This window comes from Astatotilapia calliptera, chromosome 17 (assembly GCF_964374335.1).
Source record: "Astatotilapia calliptera chromosome 17, fAstCal68.1, whole genome shotgun sequence".
NCBI lineage: Eukaryota > Metazoa > Chordata > Actinopteri > Cichliformes > Cichlidae > Astatotilapia > Astatotilapia calliptera.
Window position 1 is genome coordinate 31,775,657 of NC_137438.1, and position 24,092 is coordinate 31,799,748.

General features: G+C 41.4%; 2 protein-coding genes and 1 long non-coding RNA gene across 3 annotated transcripts; 2 read left to right on the plus strand and 1 right to left on the minus strand.

Annotated features, from left to right (window-relative positions):
- Nucleotides 1-11,530, plus strand: LOC113009633 (hyaluronidase PH-20-like). The gene is made up of 7 exons (XM_080291422.1): nt 1-2,601; nt 2,740-2,906; nt 2,994-3,162; nt 3,275-3,493; nt 4,106-4,264; nt 5,138-5,227; nt 11,000-11,530. Exons 1-7 carry the CDS (start codon nt 1,612-1,614, stop codon nt 11,444-11,446), a joined length of 2,241 nt encoding a protein of 746 aa, XP_080147548.1. The 5' UTR covers nt 1-1,611; the 3' UTR covers nt 11,447-11,530.
- LOC145421304 (uncharacterized) lies at nt 8,014-9,534 on the plus strand. Its single transcript, XR_013902637.1, has 2 exons — nt 8,014-9,369; nt 9,401-9,534. It is a non-coding gene; the product is annotated as an uncharacterized LOC145421304 (long non-coding RNA).
- A 2,302-nt stretch (nt 11,531-13,832) lies between the features above and the next one.
- On the minus strand, nt 13,833-17,831 carry tmem229a (transmembrane protein 229A). The gene has a single exon (XM_026148077.2). It carries the CDS (start codon nt 17,716-17,718, stop codon nt 16,654-16,656), a length of 1,065 nt encoding a protein of 354 aa, XP_026003862.2. The 5' UTR covers nt 17,719-17,831; the 3' UTR covers nt 13,833-16,653.
- Between the last annotated feature and the right edge of the window lie 6,261 nt (nt 17,832-24,092).

The following is a 24,092-nucleotide window of genomic DNA, read 5'->3' on the forward strand; positions in this document are numbered from 1 at the left end:
CGAACCAAAAGCACTGTATCGAACGGTTCAATATCGATACGAGTATTGTTGCACTCCTAATATATATATAACATGACCAGGCCCACGTCATATCAAATTCAGCTCTATGTGGCTCTAAAGAAGTCACAACTTTAACAAAAACACACGTTGTGCGTGTATAGCATCTGTATGTGTGTCAAAGAAGTACCTGTGTTTACACTGTGCCACTAACGTGTGAAATAACTACCACCAAATGGTGTATTACACATGTCTGTCTAGACACATAAATACATAGCGCACATACAGAGTAAACAGGGTTAACATTTGCAACATGGAGGCAAAACAGTGTAGCCGTCAGTTACATTTTTCGTTATTTGTTCCTGTAAACTTCAATGATTGTGCCCATATATATATATATATATATTTTTTTTTTTGCCTGTGTTTCCTATTAGGAGAAATGTGTCCTAATATTTATTTATTACTCTTCTCTTGGCACTTGGGTGTCAAACTTTTGTGTCTCCTCACTGCAGGGACAGAATGAGCTGCTGGTCATGATAGCATTAGTGTGTTATGCTTTTTTAGTTTTTTTTTAAACTAGCTTGCTTATATATTTACAAGTAAAAATAAAAGTAAAGCCAGTAAACACTTTTTTACTTTGCCTCAATTCTGTTCTCAGCATTGGATCAGTTTTTTACTGTATCTTTACAGTATGCAACCAACAAAGCTCACACTGAAAAACACATGACGAAACCCCCAAATCAAACGAGATGACAGCGTATTTTCATTTTTTTTGTTTTAAATGTATATTTGAGTTATGTACCTTTGTTTCTGTTGTTTTAATTGTTTCATTATAACTAACTCAAGGTCATAAGCAGCCTAAGCTGTGCATTGAAACACTATGCGTGCACTATGAAACATGGCACGCTCCTTAACCTCACACCCAGGTGTTCCCCCTTTCTGCTCCAGGTCAAACTTGGCACTGGGCGGTCAACACATTTTCTTGTCTTTCCTGAGTCTATCCCGGTACACAGCGATACTCATCATGTTACGCCGCCTCCTTCATACTTCTGTTTATGTCTTCCACCTTCATAACATCGGTGCCCTTCTTGTAAGGACGTTCTCACTCTGTGAGACACATGCAAAGCTGGGACATTTGGATAAAGGCATGTCCAGGTACTGTGCTTCTTTTCTTTACATAGTCTAAGTCAGCCTTGAGCTTGTATTTTGTGATTACTAGTCTATTTATATATGTAACAGAAATCATCATGCATAGAAGTAACATGCTTTGCAGCTTGAGGTTATTTTTAGCAAAGTAAGGGGATTAAAATCAGGCCAGGTTTGTCAGGTTGGATTAACATTTGGGAGACTTCTATGCTGGAGTTATTAGAGAAAAAATTTGATCCATGCTAGTACTGACACTGATGTGCAGAATTAAAAACAGCCTTGACATATTCATGAATACAGTACAGTAACTAAAGAAAGTGTAGTAGCCACTCAGAAAAAAGTAGACATTATGCACAGAACTGTGCTCTGAGCATCTTAGTGAAATATGCACTATACTGATTATATATTAATATTGTGGGGTATGAGTGTTTCTTTTGTTTATGTTCTGTTTTTAAGGCAGGTTAAAGGATGGTTTCAGTTGCACAAAGCAGCAGAAGATGTGTGCTGTTGCTTCTCTTTCGTACCCGGTCAATCTTTCCCATCTCTTTCTTCACATTAGCGTTAGCAGCCCTGACGGCGCCAAAAACCGTGGCACTTCCTGCTGCTGACATTAACAAATCAATCTTAATCCTGCCTGCTACCATTTCCACTCTTTCAGTGGAAAAATCTTACAGCGTATCACAGTCCTACTCAACCTTCTCTTCTCCTGCACGTACCCCACAAACTTTGTCAAAACTCCCAATCAAGACTGACTCAAATGCCAAGTCCTCTACCTCTGAAACATCAGTTCAACTCATCAACCCAGCACCCCACAGAGATGTTGCAAACTCACCTATAACTTCTAAAAATATCCATCCGTTTGGCAAAGAGGTCTCTCCTAGTCCTTATTCAGGCCATTGTCGCCACACATTTTTCTATCCTGTTCAACCCCTAAAACAAATTTCATGGTTGCCATCTAACCCCTGCAAACATCTGAATTTGTCCCACAAAGCTACAGCACCTTTTTCGCACAAACACTCTCAATCACCTCACACCAAGAGCTGCCTGTATCCTCTTTCTACTGGAAAAGTTCATCTTCAACTTGCGAAAACTTCTAAAACTCAATCTCCTTTGCCACCAGCCTCACTGTCTCCCCTTTCCAACTCAACCTCACCTCAAAGTGCTTTAAAAAAGCGTCTGGCCCCTCTTCCAGTGTCACCCCTTTCCGCAGCTTTAACCTTCAAAACAACACTGCCTGCCCTTTCTAAAACATCACCCCTCCTTCCCTACAACACCACTTCATCTCCTCCGGAAGCAACAACCCCTCGCCTTGCACCTGCCCATCTTCCCCACACCGTAGGCCCGCTGTTTGAACACCAGCCATTCATTGTTACTTGGAATATCCCTGATCTAGTGTGTAAAAGGTATAACATCTCACTGGACACCTCAGCCTTTAAAGGAGTGGCCACACCTGCCAAGGTAAGAGTGAAAAGATGATGGATAATCAGCAGCTGTTGTGTTTTTATACAACCTTTAGGAGGTTATAAAACTGTCTTAAAAGGCAAACTTATTTATGAGTAGTGGAGATAAGTTTATTGGGTCTTGTTCCTGCTGCAGGTTCCAGGGCAGTTTCTGTCTCTGTTCTATACAGATCGACTGGGTCTTTATCCACACATAGACCTCAAAAGTAGGAAAGAATTCTACGGCGGGATCCCTCAGAGAGCTAACCTGAAAGCCAGCTTGGAAAAGGCCAGAGCAGATATTAACTACTACATCCCATCCATGTAAGTAGGCCAGAGTATACTGTCTTTGCCCCTAGTGACACATTAAATGCTGATATTGACCTCCATCACCCTCCTCATTCCTTCCAGGACAAACCGAGGCCTGGCTGTGATAGACTGGGAGGAATGGCGCCCCCTATGGGACAGAAATTGGGGAACCAAAAGAATCTACCAGACTTTGTCAGTGGCCCATGTAATGCAGGCTAATCTCTCCCTCTCAGTACAGCAGGCCACAGTAAAAGCCAAACAGCAGTTTCAGGTCAGAGCGCTTTGCTTGAGGCTTAATGATAAATTATATACAATACAGAGCTCAGAGCACCTATTAATTATTCATGCCATCATTCCTTCACTCCTGGCTTCCTTCCTCTTAGGAGGCAGCAAGGAATCTTATGTCAGGGATGTTGGCCTTGGGCAGAGCTATGAGACCCAACTATCTTTGGGGCTTCTACTTGTTCCCCAACTGCTATAATTATGGCTGGAAGGACCAGCACTACACAGGCCAGTGCTCCAAGGAGGTGAGGGGGCAAAATGATGAGCTGCTCTGGCTATGGGAGTCAAGCACAGCCCTTTACCCCTCTGTTTACTTGCAGGTTGGTGATTCTCCTATATGGATGACATACTTCTAATATTATTATTTTAAGTATTTATTTATTTAGTATTTATTTATTTATTGTCATTGTCAAGAACAATGAAATTGCGTTTGGGGCTTCCATACAACCCCCCAAAAAAAGAAGAAAATAATAAATACCCCTTAAAACCCAAGTGTACATATTTAACCCAGTGTGACTCCAATGCAATAAGACAATCCTTAGCAATAATGTTCGTAGAAATTCAGACAAAGACCTGAGAAACATGACAAAATACAACAATGCAACCCATTCAATATTATTGTACTGTGAGATATGATATCAGATATGATAGTTATCTATTTAAGAAAGAGGGGGGGGGGGGGGGCAGGAGGGGGAAGAGAATAAAGATATGATGCACCAATGCAGACCAGTTCATTGCTATTAAGAAGTTGGATATGGTTATTGTCCGTGAGAGGGGGGCAGAGAGTTCAGGAGCCTCACAGCCTGTGGATACAGGCTGTTGGCCAGTCTGGATGTTCTGGCCTGTATAGACCTGTACCTTCTCCCTGAGGGCAGCAGATGGAAAAGGTGGCGCGCAGGGTTAAGCGGTAATTTTCCCTGAATCTGTTTCAGACCTCTCTAGCAGACAATCCAAAAGCCGCTCTGATGGTGAGAAACCGCGTCCAGGAGGCTTTGAGGGTGTCTGCCCTTCCTGGATGGAGTGCTACTGCACCCGTGTTCGTTTACATGCGTCCTGTTTTTGTTGATGACAACAAACGCTTCCTCAGCCAGGTAACAAAGACTATTTAAATGTGGATTTGTTTAACACTTTATTCATAGGCACATTACGTAATAGTCTGCAGCATGACTTTCTGACCTGGTTGGGATGTTCTTGGGAGGCATTTGCAAATGACAAGCACTAAGCATACAAATTAAATGACTTTGCAGCTTAAACAGATTGCATCTTTTCCAGTAACTCATTAGAGAGTAAATGCAAGCACACTTGACTAGATTACATCTTACATCTTAGGTTACTTTATACATCCCTAGAGTGGAGTGTTTCCAGCCAGGAGGTCCAGTTTTAAGGGGAGTTCAGTTTCTTTGGTGTAACAACATCCTTCTCAGGTGGTAACCACCACACGATGTTGTAATCCTTATCTTCTGTTCTCATTTGTGTGAGCATGCTGCAAAAAACCTCAACTCAAAACCATGATGCAATTCTTTGCAAACCTTTTTAGTTTAAAAAGTGCAGAGAAAGCAAAAATTCTCCAGCATTTTTCACCAACACTGGGGCGCTCAACAGTTTGGGCATCATTTGCCATATTTTTAATTTCATAATGTCCGAAATGCTTTCAATGATGGCAGGTATAGGCCAGTTTAGCACCTGGACTGCTTTGCTAACAATCAAGTACTATATAGAACACTAATTTGATAATGGTAATTTTCATACCAGTAAAATCTTTTTTAGGGAGGTTTAAGGACATCTCTGTAAACGGTAAACAGTAAAATTCAATGTGTTTTAAAACCTCTTTAAAAACTGAAAATTGCTTAACTTTGAAACAGCTCAACATTCATCAAATCTAATCTTACATTTTTAAATATTGGCTCAGTCTTTTTACATGTGTAACGAACAATTAGTGAAGATGATTAACTATTTGCGTCCAGGGGGATCTGATCAGCACCGTCGGGGAGAGTGTGGCAGTGGGGGCATCTGGCGCTGTGCTATGGGGAGCCAGCGGTGACTATGATGACCAGGTAACATCACACCACAGGCCTCCATTGGACTGCTGAAAGATATAACAATGTATTGATGTCAGTCAGACGGAACAAGACAAAGACTTTAATTAGACGATACAGGAAGCGGTTTATCTCTTCAGCAACTGACAATATCTGCTGAGTGATTGTGGCGGCTGGTTTAGCAACCACAATAGTTAATCCACAACAGCAAAGCCTAAATTAAGCAATGATGGTACATTTAACTGGATGTTTAAATTGCTCTGACAGAGACCTCAGCATGTAATTAATATTCTTGTAGTTGCATATCTTAATTGCCTTCTATTACATATTACATGCTGTTAAATAACTTTATTACACGTCCTTAGTGTCTGCTATTCAGTGCATTAGGCTTTTTATAGCTGCAAGATATTTTTTGTTAATTCTGCCTGTTCTGCAGTTAATGAACTTCTTACTCCACACATTACAAACCTATCAAAACAATACTCTCAGTCAGGAATAGCTGGTTTTCTAATATGTAAATATGCTAGTTTGTTTTCTGTTGATTATATCAAAAGGTAATACCACTGATACAGTTAGCAGCTGCTTAGCTTATCACAAATATTAGATTTGTAACATTACAGATCTATCAAAATAGTGCTCTCACACAGGAACAACTGTACAGTACATTTTATAATATGTATGCTAGTTCAGCCCGTTCTCACTCCCGAGGCGTAACATGCCGACGTTTTGTCTGCGATTTGAAGAAAAAGAGCGAACATGTGTAGATTGAGTCCATACGGTTGTCATATTTCCTCATTTTTCTGAAGTCGTCATTTAGGAACGTGGTGGGTAGCCGAAAACGTAATATGTTGACGATTTGGCACCTAGCGTAAAATGTTATGCTTTGGGAGTGAGAACGTGTTGGCTAGTTTGCTTGCTCTTGAATGTATAATGAGCCCTTAGTGCGCAGGGTGCCACCAGCCACCCGCACAGTGCAGAGATGGTCAGAGGAGAGCGAGGAGGCTCTTAAGGACTGTTTTGAGTCGACTGTGTGGGAGGTGATCTGTGACGACCATGGAGAGGACATCGACAGCCTTACTACATGCATTACTGACTATATTAATTTCTGTGTGGATAACACCGTACCTACCAGGACTGTACGGTGTTTCTCCAACAACAAACCTTGGATTACCCCAGAAATTAAAGCTGTCCTCAAGCAGAAGAGGAGGGCCTTCAAATCCAAAGACAAAGAGGAGTTGAAAAGGGTGCAGAGAGAGTTGAGTGGACTGATAAGGAATGGGAAGGACAGCTACAGGCAGAAGATGGAGAACCAGCTTCAGCAAAACAACGTTGGTGAAGTCTGGAGAGGCCTCAGAACCATCTCAGGCCACAAACAGCAGAACTCTCTGCCTGGGAGGGATGTGAGATGGGCAAATGAACTGAATCATTTCTTCAACAGATTTGATTCAACCATGAGACAGTCTACAACATCGGCTGCAGACTCACCCATCCCCACTGCTGCTGTTCCACCTCTGACACCTCAGACACTTCACACCTCCTCTATTCACCCTGCTCACTCCTCCCCACCCCCAACAACAGCATCCAATACACACTCAACACAAGGCTCCAGCCTGTCTCTCTCAACCACCCAGGTTAGGAGGGAACTGAGGAGGATTAATGGCAAGAAGGCAGCGGGCCCAGATGGCATCAGCTCGAGGGTCGTCAGGTCCTGCGCGGACCAACTGTGTGGGGTGTTGGAGCACCTCTTCAACCTGAGCCTGAGGTTGGGAAGAGTCCCACAGCTCTGGAAAACCTCCTGTGTTGTACCAGTGCCAAAGACTTCACGCCCCAAGGACCTCAACAGCTACAGGCCGGTGGCTCTGACATCCCACCTGATGAAGACCCTGGAGCGGTTGGTCCTGGCTCAGCTTCGGCGCCTAACAAGCTCATCACTGGACCCACTTCAGTTTGCCTACCAGCCTGGCATTGGCGCGGATGATGCCGTCATTCACCTCCTACATCGTTCCCTCGCTCACCTGGAGACCGCTGGAAGCACTGTGAGAATCATGTTCTTTGATTTCTCCAGTGCCTTCAACACTATTCTTCCCTCGGTTCTGAAGGACAAGCTGGAGAACTCTGGAGTGGACCATCACCTCACTACCTGGATTTTGGACTACCTCACCGACCGACCACAGTATGTGAGGACTCAGGGCTGTGTGTCGGACAGGGTCGTCTGCAGTACGGGGGCCCCACAGGGAACGGTTCTGGCTCCGTTCCTCTTCACCATCTACACTGCAGACTTCTCCCACAATTCCACCCAGTGCTTCCTGCAGAAGTTCTCTGATGACTCTGCAATAGTCGGCCTCATCACTGATGGGGACGACAAGGAGTACAGAGGACTGACTCAAGACTTTGTGGACTGGTGCCAGCTGAACTACCTCCAGATCAACGCCAGTAAAACCAAGGAGCTGGTGGTAGACTTCCGCAGGCACAAGCATTCTCCACTGCAACCACTGAACATCCAGGGTATGGACATTGAGGCTGTGGACAGCTACAGGTACCTTGGTGTTCATCTGAACAACAGACTGGACTGGACTCATAACTCAGACGCCCTCTACAGGAAAGGGCAGAGCAGGCTGTAACTGCTGCGGAGACTCAGGTCGTTTGGGGTGGAGGGCCCACTCCTGAAGACCTTCTATGACTCTGTGGTGGCTTCTGCTATCTTTTATGGTGTGGTCTGCTGGGGCGGCAGCATCTCTGCTGGGGACAGGAAGAGACTGAACAGGATGATCCGAAGGGCCAGCTCTGGGGCCCGTTCTTCGTACGTCGCTTACTACATCCAAGATCAAATGACACATCCAAGATCAAATCATCGCGCTAACCGTGAGCTCGCTAATCCGGTTCCCCGAACACACCTGCTGTTGACGATTACTACAGCTGGACGCAGGAATGTGACATCACTGGGCGTCGTAAAAGGGGCTACGCATCGATAGTAGAAACATTGATCGGCAACCTGCTGATTGGTCGGCGAAAATGTCGAAGGAGCGTGCTCGGTATTTTCCGGCAGCAGAGCAAGAACTCTTGAGTGAGGGATTTCAGGAGTTTCAGAGTTTAATTAAAACGCAAGAGAACACTGCAAAGGCTGCAAAAGCAAGGAGAGAGGGCTGGCAGAAAGTTGCTGACAAATCAAACTCGTAGGTAATTTAATAATAATAATAATAATGGATTGGATTTATATAGCGCTTTCCAAGACACCCAAAGCGCTTTACGATACCACTATTCATTCACTCCCACATTCACACACTGGTGGAGGCAGCTACGGTTGTAGCCAGGCTGCCATATCGCGCCATCGGCCCCTCTGGCCAACACCAGTAGGCGGTAGGGTAGATCTATCATATGACACTATATTGTCCAATATCATATGGCATTATATTATATTATAATATGTTATATTATATCCCCTTTCACATTAGAGCCACAACAGGACCCACAAGAACATGGGAACAAGTAAAAGTGGAATACAGGAGTATTCTACAGAATGGTAATATTTATCTCTTAGATTGCTTTGCGTCTCTTGGCAAGGTAATACTGGCCTGTAATACTCTGTTAGTTTGTTCATAACAGCAACCAAGAAAAGGGCAGAGGAAAAAAAGACAGGTGGTGGTCCTGCACCCCCTCGTCAACAAGTTGGTTAAGTAAATAATACCCTCACGGGAAAATCGATATCTCTCTATGAGCACACTGTCGCGCTGAGCTAAAGGATCCTGTCTATCCCACAATATACGCTGAATTCTGAGGACTCTCCTTATCAATCTTGCACCTTCCGCAATGGGCTGCTCGCGTATACGGACAGGACATGGCTGCGACAGACTTCCCAAATCCACCTTCGCTTTTATAGCCGTGGTCTCTCATCTTGATTACACGAAGTAATTTACAATTACTACTCTGAAATATGAATTACATCTGTAATAATCACATACATGTAATAGAATGTTAATAGTACATTTCCCTTTTTTAGGAAATGACCTGTATGTATCTGTGTGAAATCAATAAATGGATCAGGTGCTGCATTGTCTTTAGTTACATTGATAATATTTATTTATGGTGAAACAGTGGTGGAATATCGCTGTTGCTTTCGTATAAATGAAGCGGACATACCTGCGTGGCCGCGATCTAATCCTGTTTACATAAAGTGAACCTGCTCCCGAGCAGGTTTACGCTTACGGCTCTGTTGCTATGACAGCAAGTCCCGGATGAGCTTCGGGGAACCGACTGATCCAGGATCACGCGAAATCGTCAACAATCTAATCCGGCTAACCTACTTAGCGAGGTACGAAGAACGGGCCCCTGTTCTAGGATGCCCTCTGGACCCAGTGGAGGTGGTGAGTGACAGGAGAACGGCGGCTAAGCTGTCATCCCTGTTGGACAACGTCTCCCACCCCATGCAGCAGACTGTGACAGCACTGAGCAGCTCCTTCAGTGGGAGACTGCGGCACCCACGGTGTGGGACGGAGAGATTTCGCAGGTCTTTCCTCCCCACTGCTGTCAGACTCCACAACAAAGACTTTAACTGAACAAACACACACATCCACACATGTGCAATAACACTAAGTGCAATAATCTTTTCTGGCATCGTTGTATTTTTACTCAGTTGTATATAGCATTCGTATTCTATTTTTATCTTATTGTATATTTTTATTCTATTTTATTCTACTGTATATAGTATATTATTTTATTCTATTCTGTACAGCTGTGTACTGTATTTATTCTTATTGTATTCTAATTTTTGCGTCATAACTTTTGCACTGTCCATTTCCTGCTGTGACAAAACAAATTTCCCACGTGTGGGACTAATAAAGGTTATCTTATCTTATCTTATCTTATAAAACAGTGACACTGCTGCTACAGTTAGCAGCTGCTTAGCTTAATTCTCTGCAGAAACAAACTTGCCAGATCTAGCCTTGTGAAATTTTTGCATTAAGTCAACATAAAGTAAGAAAATCAATAACATCCTATGCCTCATTAGAATTAATCTGTCCATGTTATTGAACCACTCCAATAAACGTCAACCGATATAGTGTCTTCAGTCTGGTCTTAACAAAACTGACCTAACACCACCGCCACCGTAGCCCACTAATGTCATTTAGTAATCATTAAGGCTAGCTAAGCAAAGCTAAGCTAGCTTTAGTCTTGTTTTTAAGGAATAGGTATGCAAGTGGTATTGATCAGTTTTTTTTTTCACGTGGACATGTTAATACAATTCACGGTCACTGAATTATTGTGATGCTGTCCTCTGTTTTAGGCGACACAATTGTGGTCAGAAGTTTAAGGTACATGCACACATCACGGGCATGAATATCATTGTAATTTTGAACTTTTAATGGTCTCTCTGAACTGTTCTTTTTCCACGGTGGAAAGGGAGAACAGCATACATGTTCAGTGACGTTAAAAAACAAGAATTTGCGTACACAAGTTTACATTTATTTTGCCTAAAAGCTGGACCAGGAAACCATCTAATTTAAATAAATTCGACCAATAATGCCAAGAAGAGTGGTCAAATAACCAGCAAGAATTATACCAGAAGCTTGTTGATCGCTACTGAAAGGATCTGGTTGAGGTGCAACTTGCTAAGGAATATTTTACCAAATATTACTGGGGATGTATCTATTGTAGTCTGGAAAAAGAACAGTTGAAAGAAGTCATAAAAAGCCTGAACTTACCGTGACATTCATGCCCACGATGAGTGCATGTAAATTTGTGTCCACAACTATAGTGATCTTATTTATTCCTCTCTCTATTTCTCCTCTCCAGCTTTCTTGTGAAGCCCTCTCCTTCTACCTCACCTCCACCCTGAATCCTTACATCACCAATGTCACGACAGCTGCCCAGCTGTGCAGCGACTTCCTGTGCCGAGGAAATGGCCGCTGTGTCAGAAAAAACTACAAGTCCAGCCATTACCTCCACCTAAACCCTGAAAGTTTCAGGGTTGTGAATACTCAGAAACGCTACTTTGTTCTAGGAAGTCCAAGCTTGGCAGACCTGAAGTCTTTAAGCAGGAGATTTAACTGTCAGTGCTACAAAGGACTGAAATGCACTCCTAGGACATACAAAGAGCTTGCCAAGGCCCTGATGTTCAGTGTTAAGCGAGGGCAGTACCAGAACTCCCCCACTCTGAGAAAAGTTGGATTAGATGACACCGAGCAGGCCAGCACCGCTAAAGATAAAGTTAATAAGAACTTTAATGCAGCTGACAATTAAATTTGGTGGTTACAAACTAAATTGTTAGTCTGGTCTAGAACCCAGAATCAAACTTCTACTCGCATAGAAGATGAGCTTATAGTCAACGATTAACTCAATATATATATATATATATATATATATATATATATATATATATATATATATATATATATATATACTGCTACCTTTTGCTGTGTCAGTAAAAAACGACTCAGTAAGCATAGGGCTACTTCATGTACTATGAATAAAACCACTGACAGAATCTATAAACTACAAGCACAATACCAAATCACAGATGTGTCACCTGTGCCTGACAATATTACAGCCAGTTGGTATTTGAATATGATTTGACTGCATATGCAAATGGAAAAAAAAGAAAAACTGCAGCAGTTTTTTATTTCTTTCTCTGCATTGACAAAGTACTGAATGAATGAAAACATTTTTCATTTTAAATTCTCAGTAATTTATTTAATTTATCTCGGCTCTTTTAAAAATATGTCTGTGTATGCAAATGTATAGCGAATATAATTTGTGTGAGAAAAATAAACATGAATCACCAGACGCACTGACCTTTATTCCAGTTTAGATCGTTGTCAGTGGCTTTTGATTGCTTGAGAGAAAAGGTCTGACAAGCAGTGGATTATTTAAGTCTATAAATGACAAATGAGGAAAGTGCTGGAAACATTCCTCAGAGAAAGTTGCCTGTACTTCTATGACAGCATTACACATAGCACCACAGAGTTGCTGTAGATTTATCATTCGATCGCATTCCAGAGGTGCTGTTGGATTGAAATACGGTGGCTGTGAAAGCCATTTCAGTTCAACAGAGCACCTGTCATGTTCAAGAAAACATTTTGAGATGATTTGAGCTTTGCGAAATAGCATGTTGTCCGGCTGGAAGAAGCCATCAAAAGATTGGTGGTCATAAAGGGTCTTTCTCGGATCAAAAAAGCAGCAAGTACTTGGATCAGGATGCTTTTATATTGATTATGCCAGATTCTGAACTTACAATCAAATGTTGAAGCAGAATTCGAAGCTCATCAGAACAAGTAATGTTTTTCCAACCTTCTACTGTCTAATTTTGGCGAGTCCATGCAAAATGTAGCCTCAATTTCCTGTTCTTAGCTGAGGAGCGGTACAAAATGTGGTCAATCAAGTGGTTATTTGAATTATTGTTGCCTTCCTATGAGCTCAAACCAGCCTTGCCATTTCCTCTGACCTCTGACATCAACAAGTCATTTTCACCCAGAGAATTGCCGCTAACGGGTACCAACAAACAACTTACATTCAAAGAGTCACTTAAATCATCTTTCTTCCCCATTCTAACGGTCAGTTTAAACTCTCTGTCACCATGTCTACTTGTCTGAATGTACTGAGCTGCTGCCATGTGATTGTCGGATTAGACATTTGGATTAATGAGGACATAAACAGATATGTAATGTGGCGACTATTAGAGAAATATCAATTAATGGAATTTCCCGCTGGTCTAGTAAAGTTTTAAGGACCATATTATAATGTTTTATTATTCAGGTGTTGGAAAGGAAGTTGCCATAATAATCAAGCCAACTGTTCAGTTTCACTTCCTAGTATTAGATACCAAAAGATATGTTGAAAATGCATGTTCATTTTTATAAACAGCAGTCACAGATTACTTCTGATTGAACGTGTTAATGAGGCTTGGTGTATGTTGCTCCCATTGTGATTTACAGTAAATATTGTAGGTCACTGGTGTATTCACTCAGAGTCCTCTGGGTGGTGTGTGTGATGTCTAAATGTTCGTATTTGCTTATGTCACAATGATCTCCATGGTGTCGCGGAGAGAAAGAGAGGGAGTGAGAAAGTGAACACAACTATACAAAAAACCCCAGCATCACATAACTAAAATTTTAAATGAATTACATTGCTTTTTTGCAATTTTCTCTGTCTTATTTGATTTATATCAGTGCTAACTCAACCAGAAAGCAGTAATTACAGATAACACACATATTATCAGGTTGTGCCAGGAACTATTATCTTATGCACTAAAGAAAATGATTTGCAGCCATAAAACCAAGATTGTCTTGATTCTGTTGCTTGTGTGCCTGGATCTGCTGAGATTTGTTCAAGCTTGTGGTATGGAAAACTACAAGTATTTCCTATAGTTACCAGTGTCTGGCAGACCTTTTTTGTTCCTAGCCTTTTAGCAGAATGCAAACACCAAGTCAGTAAATAAAAAGAAACCGCACCCTCCACAGGGCAAAACCTCTGTATAAGGGTTTGATTTACCCTTTCACTTTACGCCTGGACTGCTTTTAACTTTTAACCTTGACTCTTCAACAGGAAGTAAATATTTCCATAGATATGGTGTAATTGCGCCTCTGCTGAATAATGCAAATGTTAAAGAAATGAAGGAATACCAGCTGCGTCACAGGAAAATTGTATTTTTATTTAAAATTCTAAGTCATACAGTACATGCCATTGCAAGTTAGAGATATTTTTTTTTAGTTATTGTGCAATTTCTTTCAAACGTTCTTTTTTTTTTATAGCTTTTTAAAAGTAGTTTGGTCATTTTTTAAAAATCTTCAAAAAGTGCACAGCCAAACACGAAAGTTAAGTATGATTAAAATACAGTTATTCTGTCATGGAAAAAAACTGTAAGTTGTACAAAGTTATTCATGTGGGACAGAGTGTAAATGTTTAAGAACACCAGTGTAGCTGCCAGGTTAAACAAGGAAAAAAAATCAGTAGCCAAAGTATTAGGCTGAGTAGGGTTCAGTTCAGCTCTCAGTGCTAATCATATCAGTAGAATTTCAAAGGGCTTTAAAACTAAAAAAACAATTAATATGAATATTTGTTAATAAACAAAATAATAAAATAAAGCACCTGTGCAAAGTATGCTTCTAAATTTGTATAGACAAAAAATAATTTGTCACCTAAATAATCAATCAATCCCAGAGAAGATCATCGTGTTTCTAATTCTAAGTGCAAAGTGACTGATTCTAATATTTTAATGGTGTTCAAAAAGGTCACAGAGCAGAATCATTTCTTTGCAGTTCATTGAAGCATATTACTTCTAATGAGGCAGCATAGGAGGTTAATATCTAGAGAATATAGATGATACAGGTGATACATATAGGTGACTGGCTGCTACAGTATGTTGGTGAACCGGTATGGCCTATATTATATCAATATTATATTAACCCATATATCACTAAGTCACATATTTTGTATATCAATAAAAAAATCAATATTGACATTGGCCCCCAAAATCCATTTTCAGTCAGGCACTTCCTTTCGACCCACAATTGTAGCACTTGCAGATAAAAAGCTGAGTTTTTTTTGTGTCGCTTGGACTCAGTTTGCGCAGGAAGGCACTCGAGCAAATCAGTGTTTGGGTCATGAAAAAGAAACTGCAACATCATGTCTCCTCATAATCATTTAGCTACGGATTCCTTTGCTACATATACCACTGGGTTTATATCAACTCTAAGAATTGCCATGCATTGCTCTGTGATCATGTTAACAAGCTGAGTGGATGCAGTTTGTTTTGAAATGTTAAGGAGTCGAATAAAAAGGTGAAAAATTAACAGATGACTCTGTCTTAAAAATACTGACTTTGGAATATTAGTTGATACATGTGAGTTAATGAATAAAAGAAAGCTTTACTGGTATTTTAGCATGCAGATAGGACACTTAAAGCATGCTGATGTATAGGTGAATAACGTAAGCGATCAAATCCAAAACACATCTGCCATATGTGAAGAACGGGAAATCAGTCACTGCAATCCATACAAAACGGAATCTTCACACTTTCAAAGTCATGAGGACATGTAAAAGTTGTTCATGTTACAACTGTATTTTCCACTAAATGGGAAAAAACGGCAGTAATTGAATTTAAACAGTTAGGGTCCAAAGTTTTGAATTCCTTGCTATACCCTAAAATATCAGGCAGAGCAGAATAAAAGCACAGGTAACGAGGGTTAGGGTCGACTCGTAACTTCCAGAAGTTATTACCTCCACAGAAAATCTTGCTGAACACACCAATCTTCACCAGCCTGAAGAAAATGAAACGTATTAAAAAATCTGATAGTATTTTATAATACAGAGCGCAGCTAAGAGAGCAATAACTCTAGAATTAGAATTGGTATGCCAATGTATTTTATCTGAAATGACAATGTTATTATATTAATCTAGATATAATTAGTAGTAGACTCATTAGAATTAGGGGTAATAATTCAAGCTTTTACAGGGAAGAAGAAATAATTATACTGTATATAATTTTAGGTACTGCATGAATGATAGTGGTAAACCCACAAATGATAATTATTTACCTATAAGTACTTAGCAGTAGATAAACTAGAATTAGAGCTAAAAAGTCACGTTTTTACAGGAAAGAAGAAATAATTATAATTTTAAGTAGTCTATTATGTCCAGGTATTTTCTTTTTCTCTGAGTTTAACCATCCTGTACTGTAAATATGCTGTACTTTTTGCATTTTTTTCTGGATTATATTCAATTTTCCATTTATATTACCTATAAAAGTACCTTTCCCACTTAGAAGAAAAAACTAAAAGTTGCAAATACTGCAGGCCACACAGGTGGCCCATGTGATCTTTTAACAATAGAGTAATCGGGCTGGTGTTTACTTTTCCTTGGAGTCCAACCTAGAAACAAAATTTCAATCCTATCACACTAGTATCAATCCAACACCAATACTAGCTTCGGTATTATATCTAACAGTATTTGGATTGATCCGCCCACTTATACTCTGAGGCACACCAATGCAATTCACAATGTCAATATAAAAAGTAGAGCATAAATATAGAATAAAATTTGGATCTTTTTTTGTTCACTAAAATAGATGGAAATAATACACTACTTAAAATGATTGATTTCTATCTCATTTCCTGTAAAATACCCAGATGTTGTGCACTACTTAAATTACAAATGCAGTACTTAAGAACATTTTTCTGCTTTCCTGTAAAAAAAAAAGAGTTGAATTATTACCCTCTTATTCAAGTTTGTCTACATGTAAATTCCATTTAAGTCTATTACACCCTTGATCGTGGACTGTATTATAAAGTGCTACCAATATTTTGATATATGGACAAATGTTCATTTTTAGAAGGTGTAACGTAGACTCTGATTTTTGTTGTTTACTGCCTGATAATAAATAGATGTCCCTTATTAAATTAGTTGTATTTCTTCCTCACTTATATATTAGTTTACAACCATCAAACTTAGAATTAAAGTTGCTTTTTGTTTGGCTCCAGTTGTCCATTGACGTCTCCATTCTCTTCACTTAAATCATGCACATCTTTGGTGCACTTGATTCTCAGCAGGACATTGGACAGCACGTCCTGATAGAGACTCAAGCAGATCCACCCGGGCAGGTAGAGCAGGGTGATAAGTCCCATGAAGTTGTGAGGATAGTGGGAGTAATCCCACGAGCAAGCGTTAAACTGCCTCAGGACCAGACCCCACGAGAATTCCCACGTGTAGATGAAGCAGATGTAGATGGGGAGTCGTCGCCAGGACCCCCAGCCCAGGCTGAAGTGCAGGTAAAGGTAGAGCTTCTCCACCACGAAGCTGCAGCTTCCGTACATCAGGAAAGACCACAGGGACGTGTGACCGCTGAGGGTCCTGTCAGACTTCTCCACCAGGTTGAACAGAGAGGTGAAAAGGACCTCGTCCAGAAAGCCGTGCATCCCGAAGAATAAGAAGCGCGCAAAGCCGGGAAGACCGTGCGGGGGTCTGCCTTCCAGCTGGAGGTCAGCGGAGAATGATGGGCGATACTGTAGATGTGACAGCTCTCTGTGAAACACCTGAGAGAAGTAGAGAGCCAGGATGTAATGCACTACCAGCTGAGTCCCAGAAACCACCCTCACTTGCTCGGCCAAAGTGTTAATGTTCCCGATCAGAATCTGCAGCCCGATGTAGATGGACGGGTAGAAAACAAGATGAAACACCACAGGCCGACCTAGGAAGCACCTCTTCTGTGAGTAGATCTTTTCCAGCGCAAAATGGGTCAGCGAATGCATGATGCAAAGATACGGAGAGGAAAAGCCCATCAGCTTAGGGTCCCGTGAGTGCAAAAGCCCCTGTAAGGATGACAGCAGGACATCCAGAGTCACGCCGTGCATCCCGTAGAAGTAAAGCCGCATCCATCGCGGCAGTCCTCGCGGCGGCTCCGTCGCGTCCCCGGTGTCTGAGCCCAGTTCTTGCTGCTGGCGGAGCTTTCGTGCCGGTTTGAGGCCACCGTCCTGCTCTCCCGAACACACGCGAGCACCGTCGCGCCACCGACCGGCCATGATCACTCTGTGCGGAGAGCTCCAGCTGTCCCCTTCCTGTGCATTGTTTTCTTTTATGTTGTGCTGCAGACGCGCAGTGAGCGAGCTGCGACTAAAAGCATCTCCTGCAAGAGTACGGGATGCTGCGTTCACGTGCTCCCCAGAAGAAACAGTTTTCTGAGTACACTTTGACAGGGTTTTAGTTTTCCTACGTACCATAAATGTGCTGTTTACGCTTACTTTTTCTCATCAAGACGCCCTTTCCGCGGGCTGTACTTGAGGTTTAACTAATTTGTTTAGCGGATTTCCTTCCCGATAAGGCATTTGCAAATTCAACTTTGAAACTGAATTGTTTATACATGTTAATTACCCGCCAGTCTTCTCCTTTCCTTTGTGGGCACAGTGATATTTTTCAGCATAGTACATAAACGACAGCTGAATTACAGACCAGAATGAAGCCAGTGGTGGGATGTATGTCCTCGATGTGTGTTCTTTCTGTTGTTACAGCACGAATAAAACATGTACCCACTTATGAAAATATGTCACAGTAGGCCTACATTTTAAAAGGAATGCATTGGTTGCTTTAATTTACAAACTGTTTAAAAGAGATGTGAAAAAATGTACAGGTGTACATTCACATTCACTACAATGCAACACTGAAAATGTCATGAAGAACCCACATTTTCCAATATTTTGCAAGGAAAATAGGAAACGATTCCAGACATTTATTAAAACAGGTACAAACATACATAGAAATACAGTCTATAAGGCAAAAAACAAATAAATTAAAAAAAAACAAAACAAAAGCGGATTTTGTACAATTCTAATGAGCTTTAAAGTCACCATGACCACGTTTATTCTTCAACATACCCTGAACTCTCATAGGCAAGGTTCCTTGTAATTTAAGATGCCCCCATTTGTTATGTTTAGGCCTCCCACTTCTTATTTTTGTTTTCCACTTGTTTCAGTTTCCTCATTTTTTTAAAGGCCAAAATACAAACAATGCCAAGAAATCAGAATCAGAATACTTTATTGATCCCTAGGGGAAATTATTTTTTGTTACAGTGCTCCATTATAAACAAACATTAACAAAGACAGACAATACCCTAACTAAGAATAACACAATATATACAGGCATATATATACATAAAAGTCACTTATTAATAAATAGCTGAAAAAGAACATGTGCAAGAAAAAGAACATGTGCAAGAAATGGCAGATTTGCAGCTTCTTGTTGGTTCAAAAATACTAATTTACGTCTGTAAAATGTGTCACTTTTCAAGGTTTATCTAAAAAAAATGTAATAAATTACATGTTTCTGTGACAGACAGCTAAGTCCTTTATGTCTAGATAAAACACTGTCTCATCGCTTGACTTTGTTGCTTAATAGCTGATCAATTCACACATCAGTGTTTAGTGCCTTATAAAAGAAGTGTCCAGACACAAACTTTGAAAGACCATTAGGCCAGGGGTAGGAAACGTTAGTCCTCGAGAGCCGGTGTCCTGCAGGTTTTAGATCTCACCCTGGGTCACCACACCTGAATCAAATGATTAGTTCATTACCAGGCCTCTGGAGAACTTCAAGACATGTTGAGGAGCTAATTTAGCCATTTAAATCAGCTGTGTTGGATCAAGGACACATCTAAAACCTGCAGAACACCGGCTCTCGAGGCCTGGAGTTCCCTACCCCTGCCATTAGACTGTTGCTCAAGATCACTTTTAGAGAAATGAGGGGTGATCCAAGACTTTTGCACAACACTCCATTTGAACAATAATAGAATAAAATATGAAACCAACTGTATACAACAAAAACGCTACAACCCACAGTCATGCTAGAAATTATAAATATGATGATCACGCAGTTTGATGCGCAGCCACTGATGTCAGTGAAGAAACACAGTGCTGATTTTGCACATTTCCAATAGCAGCTGAACGCAACACGAGCTGATAGAGAAGGCAGCATGGCTGCAGACGTGGTTAGTAATTGAGCTCACGTCCCCCTGCGACGTCCTGACGCTGTATAATTACGACTCATTAATGATAATTACAGCCGATTACTCTGCTGTTATGCTAGGCTAACTAAACTCATTTGTAAAAGCCACACAGTAAAGCAGTGTATTGAGGGATTGAGGGATAACCTTAATCCTAAATCACGTGTTCAAATTTGTTTTATGTATTTATTTATTCTTACATTAGAGTAAGAAAACAAAACAAAAATGCAGTCATTAGATTCAGTCTGCATGCAGACTAACCATGATGTTTCTCTACTTCCTCTTGAGGTTTCCTTCACTGTTACTGCTGCACTGTCGTGATCTTTAATCGATAAAAAGATGGGTTAAAAACGTCTTTCTCAGTCGTTCAGAGGAATAGATTAAATCGAATTATCACCCACTACTCCAGCAACAGTTAGACTCACGACATAGCAAACGTGATAGTGACCACAATGATTTTATAACTGAACTTAGTGGAAATATGAGCAATAGGCTACGTGATAACCAGTAGACACAAAAATATACGCTCTCAGCCTGCACTATGCTGTCGAAATGCCCACAGCCTTTGCAAGAGCTTCGCGCACAGTGAGAAAGCATTTTAGGCTTTCAACTTTTCGATCAGGAAGTGAAACTTGAGTTTATGAGTCGCATTTAACCACGCTGTACAGGCCAGACGCAGACTGCACTAATCCTACATGTAGCCAGCACCCACGACTGGTCTATATGCTGGCCAACATTACATTTGATGACATTTTTTTAATGCAGGAAAAGATCCTTGGGTGATTTAAAAATGGTGTGATCACATAGTGTGTCCAGCAGAGAGGCTTCAATTCTCAGAGACTTGTGTAAAATGTTAGTGAGACAACTTTAAATCGCAATCCCTTGCAAAGCCTTCAGTGTTGTACAATGCATTATTTTGGTCTTATGGTCATATACAATGCAATAATGTGCTCGGTGTCCCTGTATGACCACACGGGGGCACTGCTGAGCATGTTACTGTGGAGCTCATGTTCACTAAAGAGAACTGAGTGCATTTTCATCGCAGGCTTTGATGTGAATCCAGGCGGTGTGGGTGACACGGTGCAACAATTGTTGACGCAACTACAAAAAGTCTCTCGTGAAAGATGCCGCGGCTCGCTTATCTCTTCTCGAGATGTGTGTTTTCATTTGAGCCCTGACTGTTTCTGCCTGGGTTGCTTTACTCAGAGGACGTCTGTGTGTGTTTGTGTGTGTGTGCGCCTGCTGAGACAGAATGAATATGCCACTGTTTATATTCCACCTATTTCAGCAGTCATGGTTTCACAGACAGAAAATGAAAAAAAAAAAAAAAAAGATTCAGCGCAAGTTGTTTGTGCTGAGTGATTTCTGGGAGTGTCGGCATGCATCTGTAGGTTGCACTTCTGGGAAAGAAGTGTATCTGTTTATGCATGTGTGTGTGTGTATTTGTGCGCACGCACCCGCACAGGAAATAGAGATATCAGTGGTCTTTTTGGGGCACGGAGATAACGGCGCTCCTCTGCTGGCTTAGTATTATCTCAGTCACAGAATAGTGACAGCAGATTTAGAGGCGAGAAAGCAGAACACATTTCAAATAGTCTGGGTCAAATATATATGCCAGCAGAGCGATATCACTCCCTCTATTACATACCTCACTCCATTACCTCTTCTTTAACAGTAACACACCCTCCTAACTTTATGTGTAGAATGGGAGCCGCCAGCTTTCAGACCATTCTTCTATGGAGCTAGCTCTCAGTTTGGATTCAGGAGACAGACACCCTCTCTACTTTTAAGATTAGGCTTAAATCTTTCCTTTTTAATAAAGCATACAGTCAGGGCTGGATCAGGTGACTTCAAACCCTCCTTAGTTATGCTGCAATAGGTCTAGGCTGCTGGACCTATTGCAGCCTAGACCTGCAATAGGTCTAGGCTGCAGTGGAATGATGCTCTTGGTTTTTCGTCTACACTCACCTTTTTTTCCATTCACTATTTGCTTACACAACACTCTGCATTTAATCATTAGTTATTAGTATTAACCTCCTAAGACCCGAACTCTTCCACGGTATGCATTTTTAATTTCTCTTTGATATTTGGGCATATTGGGGCCCAAGAACGTCAAAACAAAGAATTACCAGATTTTTTTTTTACCTTATTTTTGTTTTTAAGAAAAATAAGAGCCACATATGAGGATATTCGTTTAAATATTTGATATAACAGTAGAAGTATAATGTCCTCGTAAGTGGATATCAGGCCCTTGTAAAGCAAAATTGAGTATTTTGGTCTAAATAACCCAAAATGTGATGTCCACATATGTGGATGCCAGGTCCTAGGAGGTTCACCGCTTGTGCTCCTTCTGGTGCTTGATACTTCTCGAGCTTCTCTTGTTCCTTCTTTCACGTTGCTATCACTTGCTATAGCTACATCTATCACTATACGGCCGTCTTCCACATACCAAAATTGGTATGGCCTGGATCTGGCCCACACAATGTGCTTACAGATGGCCCACATACCGCAAAGAATGACGGCCCTTTGGTGGCCCAGATCTGATGATGTGGCCCACACATGGGCCAGCACAAGGCCAGTTGCAGATACACTGCTGGCCCTGTGCTGGCCCAGAACAGTTTCAGCTCTGGCCCAGAACAGTTTCAGCTCTGGCCCCAGATGTCAGCCTAATGTGTACCTTAATCAAGCCATGTAATAACAGCATGCGATGGAACATGATAGTGCAAAAGTAACATGATGAAACTCTGTTTAGACACTGAATGGACTGATTCTCATATAGCACTTTTCTACTCTCCCGGATTACTCAGAGTGCTCTATACAACATGCCACATTTATACACTTTCTCTAAATTGAGTGCTTCTTAACTACAGCCACACACATTCTTACTCTTGACATGTAGACTGGAGGAGCCATGGATCGAACCACTAACCTGATTAGTAGGTGCCCTGCTCTACCTCCTGAGCTACAGCCATCCACCGGCAAAGGTGAGTAAACCGTCACTAGGTTTTGGATAAAGTGCACACTCACAAACCTGTCAAACCTGCATTTGAAAGGTTGGCTACCATAGCAGTATAGTATTGCAACATGGCATTTGGATCTTCTAACTAAAATAGGAAAATAGGAACATAGACAGTGCCATCTATTCCAGGCCTGGCCCATATCTGGATGACATACCACTTACCATGCCAGAAGTCAGCCAGCAGTGCCGGCTTGATACCAGATCTGGGCCAGACCAGCTTGCTATGCGGGCTTCCTCTGCTCGTCCACCACTTATCTGAAGTCCACAGGATCTTAGCTTGGTCATTCTCCATCACCCTAGTCGGTGTTTCCCATTTTGACCTCAGGACTTCCAGGTCATACTCGGCACAGATTTTTCTCTTACCTATTATCTGCTGGATTGTCATTCAATCCAGCTTTGTCCAGCCACTGGTAAGATTGCTTGACATCAGCCACTTCTTCTATCTGCTGGTGGTACATACCGTGTAGGGCCTTGTCCTTCCATGATGGCGCCTCTTCTTGCTCTTCATCCTTCTCAGGTTATATTTATATGGGGAAACCTCAACCCTTTCCCAGGCCAGCCAATGAATGTAATATCTCCAGCATGCCCTGGCTCTATGCTAGGGCCTCCTCACAGTAGGACATACTCAGCTGGAACACTTTAACCAATAGGCAACACCTTTAGCCGTTTCCTTTCAATGTAGAGGACTAGCTGCTCAACTCTGGACCGCTCCATAATTACTGAACTCCTCACCCTATGGCTAGGGAGAGCCCAATCACCTTTTGGAGGAAGTTAATTATAATTTACCAGCCCTGGGCATCAATTAAAATTCTAACAATTAGATTAAATGCCTAGCACAGGGGTGCCCAATCCCGGTCCTCGAGAGCTACCGTCCTGCAGCTTTTAGATGCATCCTTGTTCCCACACACCTGAATCAAATGAATGGCTTGTTATCAGGCCTTTGCCAAACATGATGGCATGCTGAAGAGATCAAACCATTTGATTCAGCTGTGTTGGAGTAGGGATGCATCTAAAAGCTGCAGGATAGTAGCTCTCGAGGACCGGGATTGGGCACCCCTGGCCTAGCAAGTCCAGTACCGACTAGTGACAGCAACAACGATTAGTCGGCTAGTCAGCTAGTCATGCACATCCTGACAGACAGAATAAGTAGAAAGAGTGCAGTGCGCCTTCAGTGCATGAAGAAAATTAGAGATATTTATTGATTAAATAGGCACTTGCATTGATCTCTGCTCTGAATCTTGATGCTACATTTAACTAACTTGGTAGGTGCAGCTCAGTAACAGATTGCTGTATAAACTTAGCGACTATGTAAAAAAAGAAAAGAAAAGAAAAAAAGACTCAAAATCCATTCTGATTTACACTAGTTTTTAACAAGTCTTGGCTTT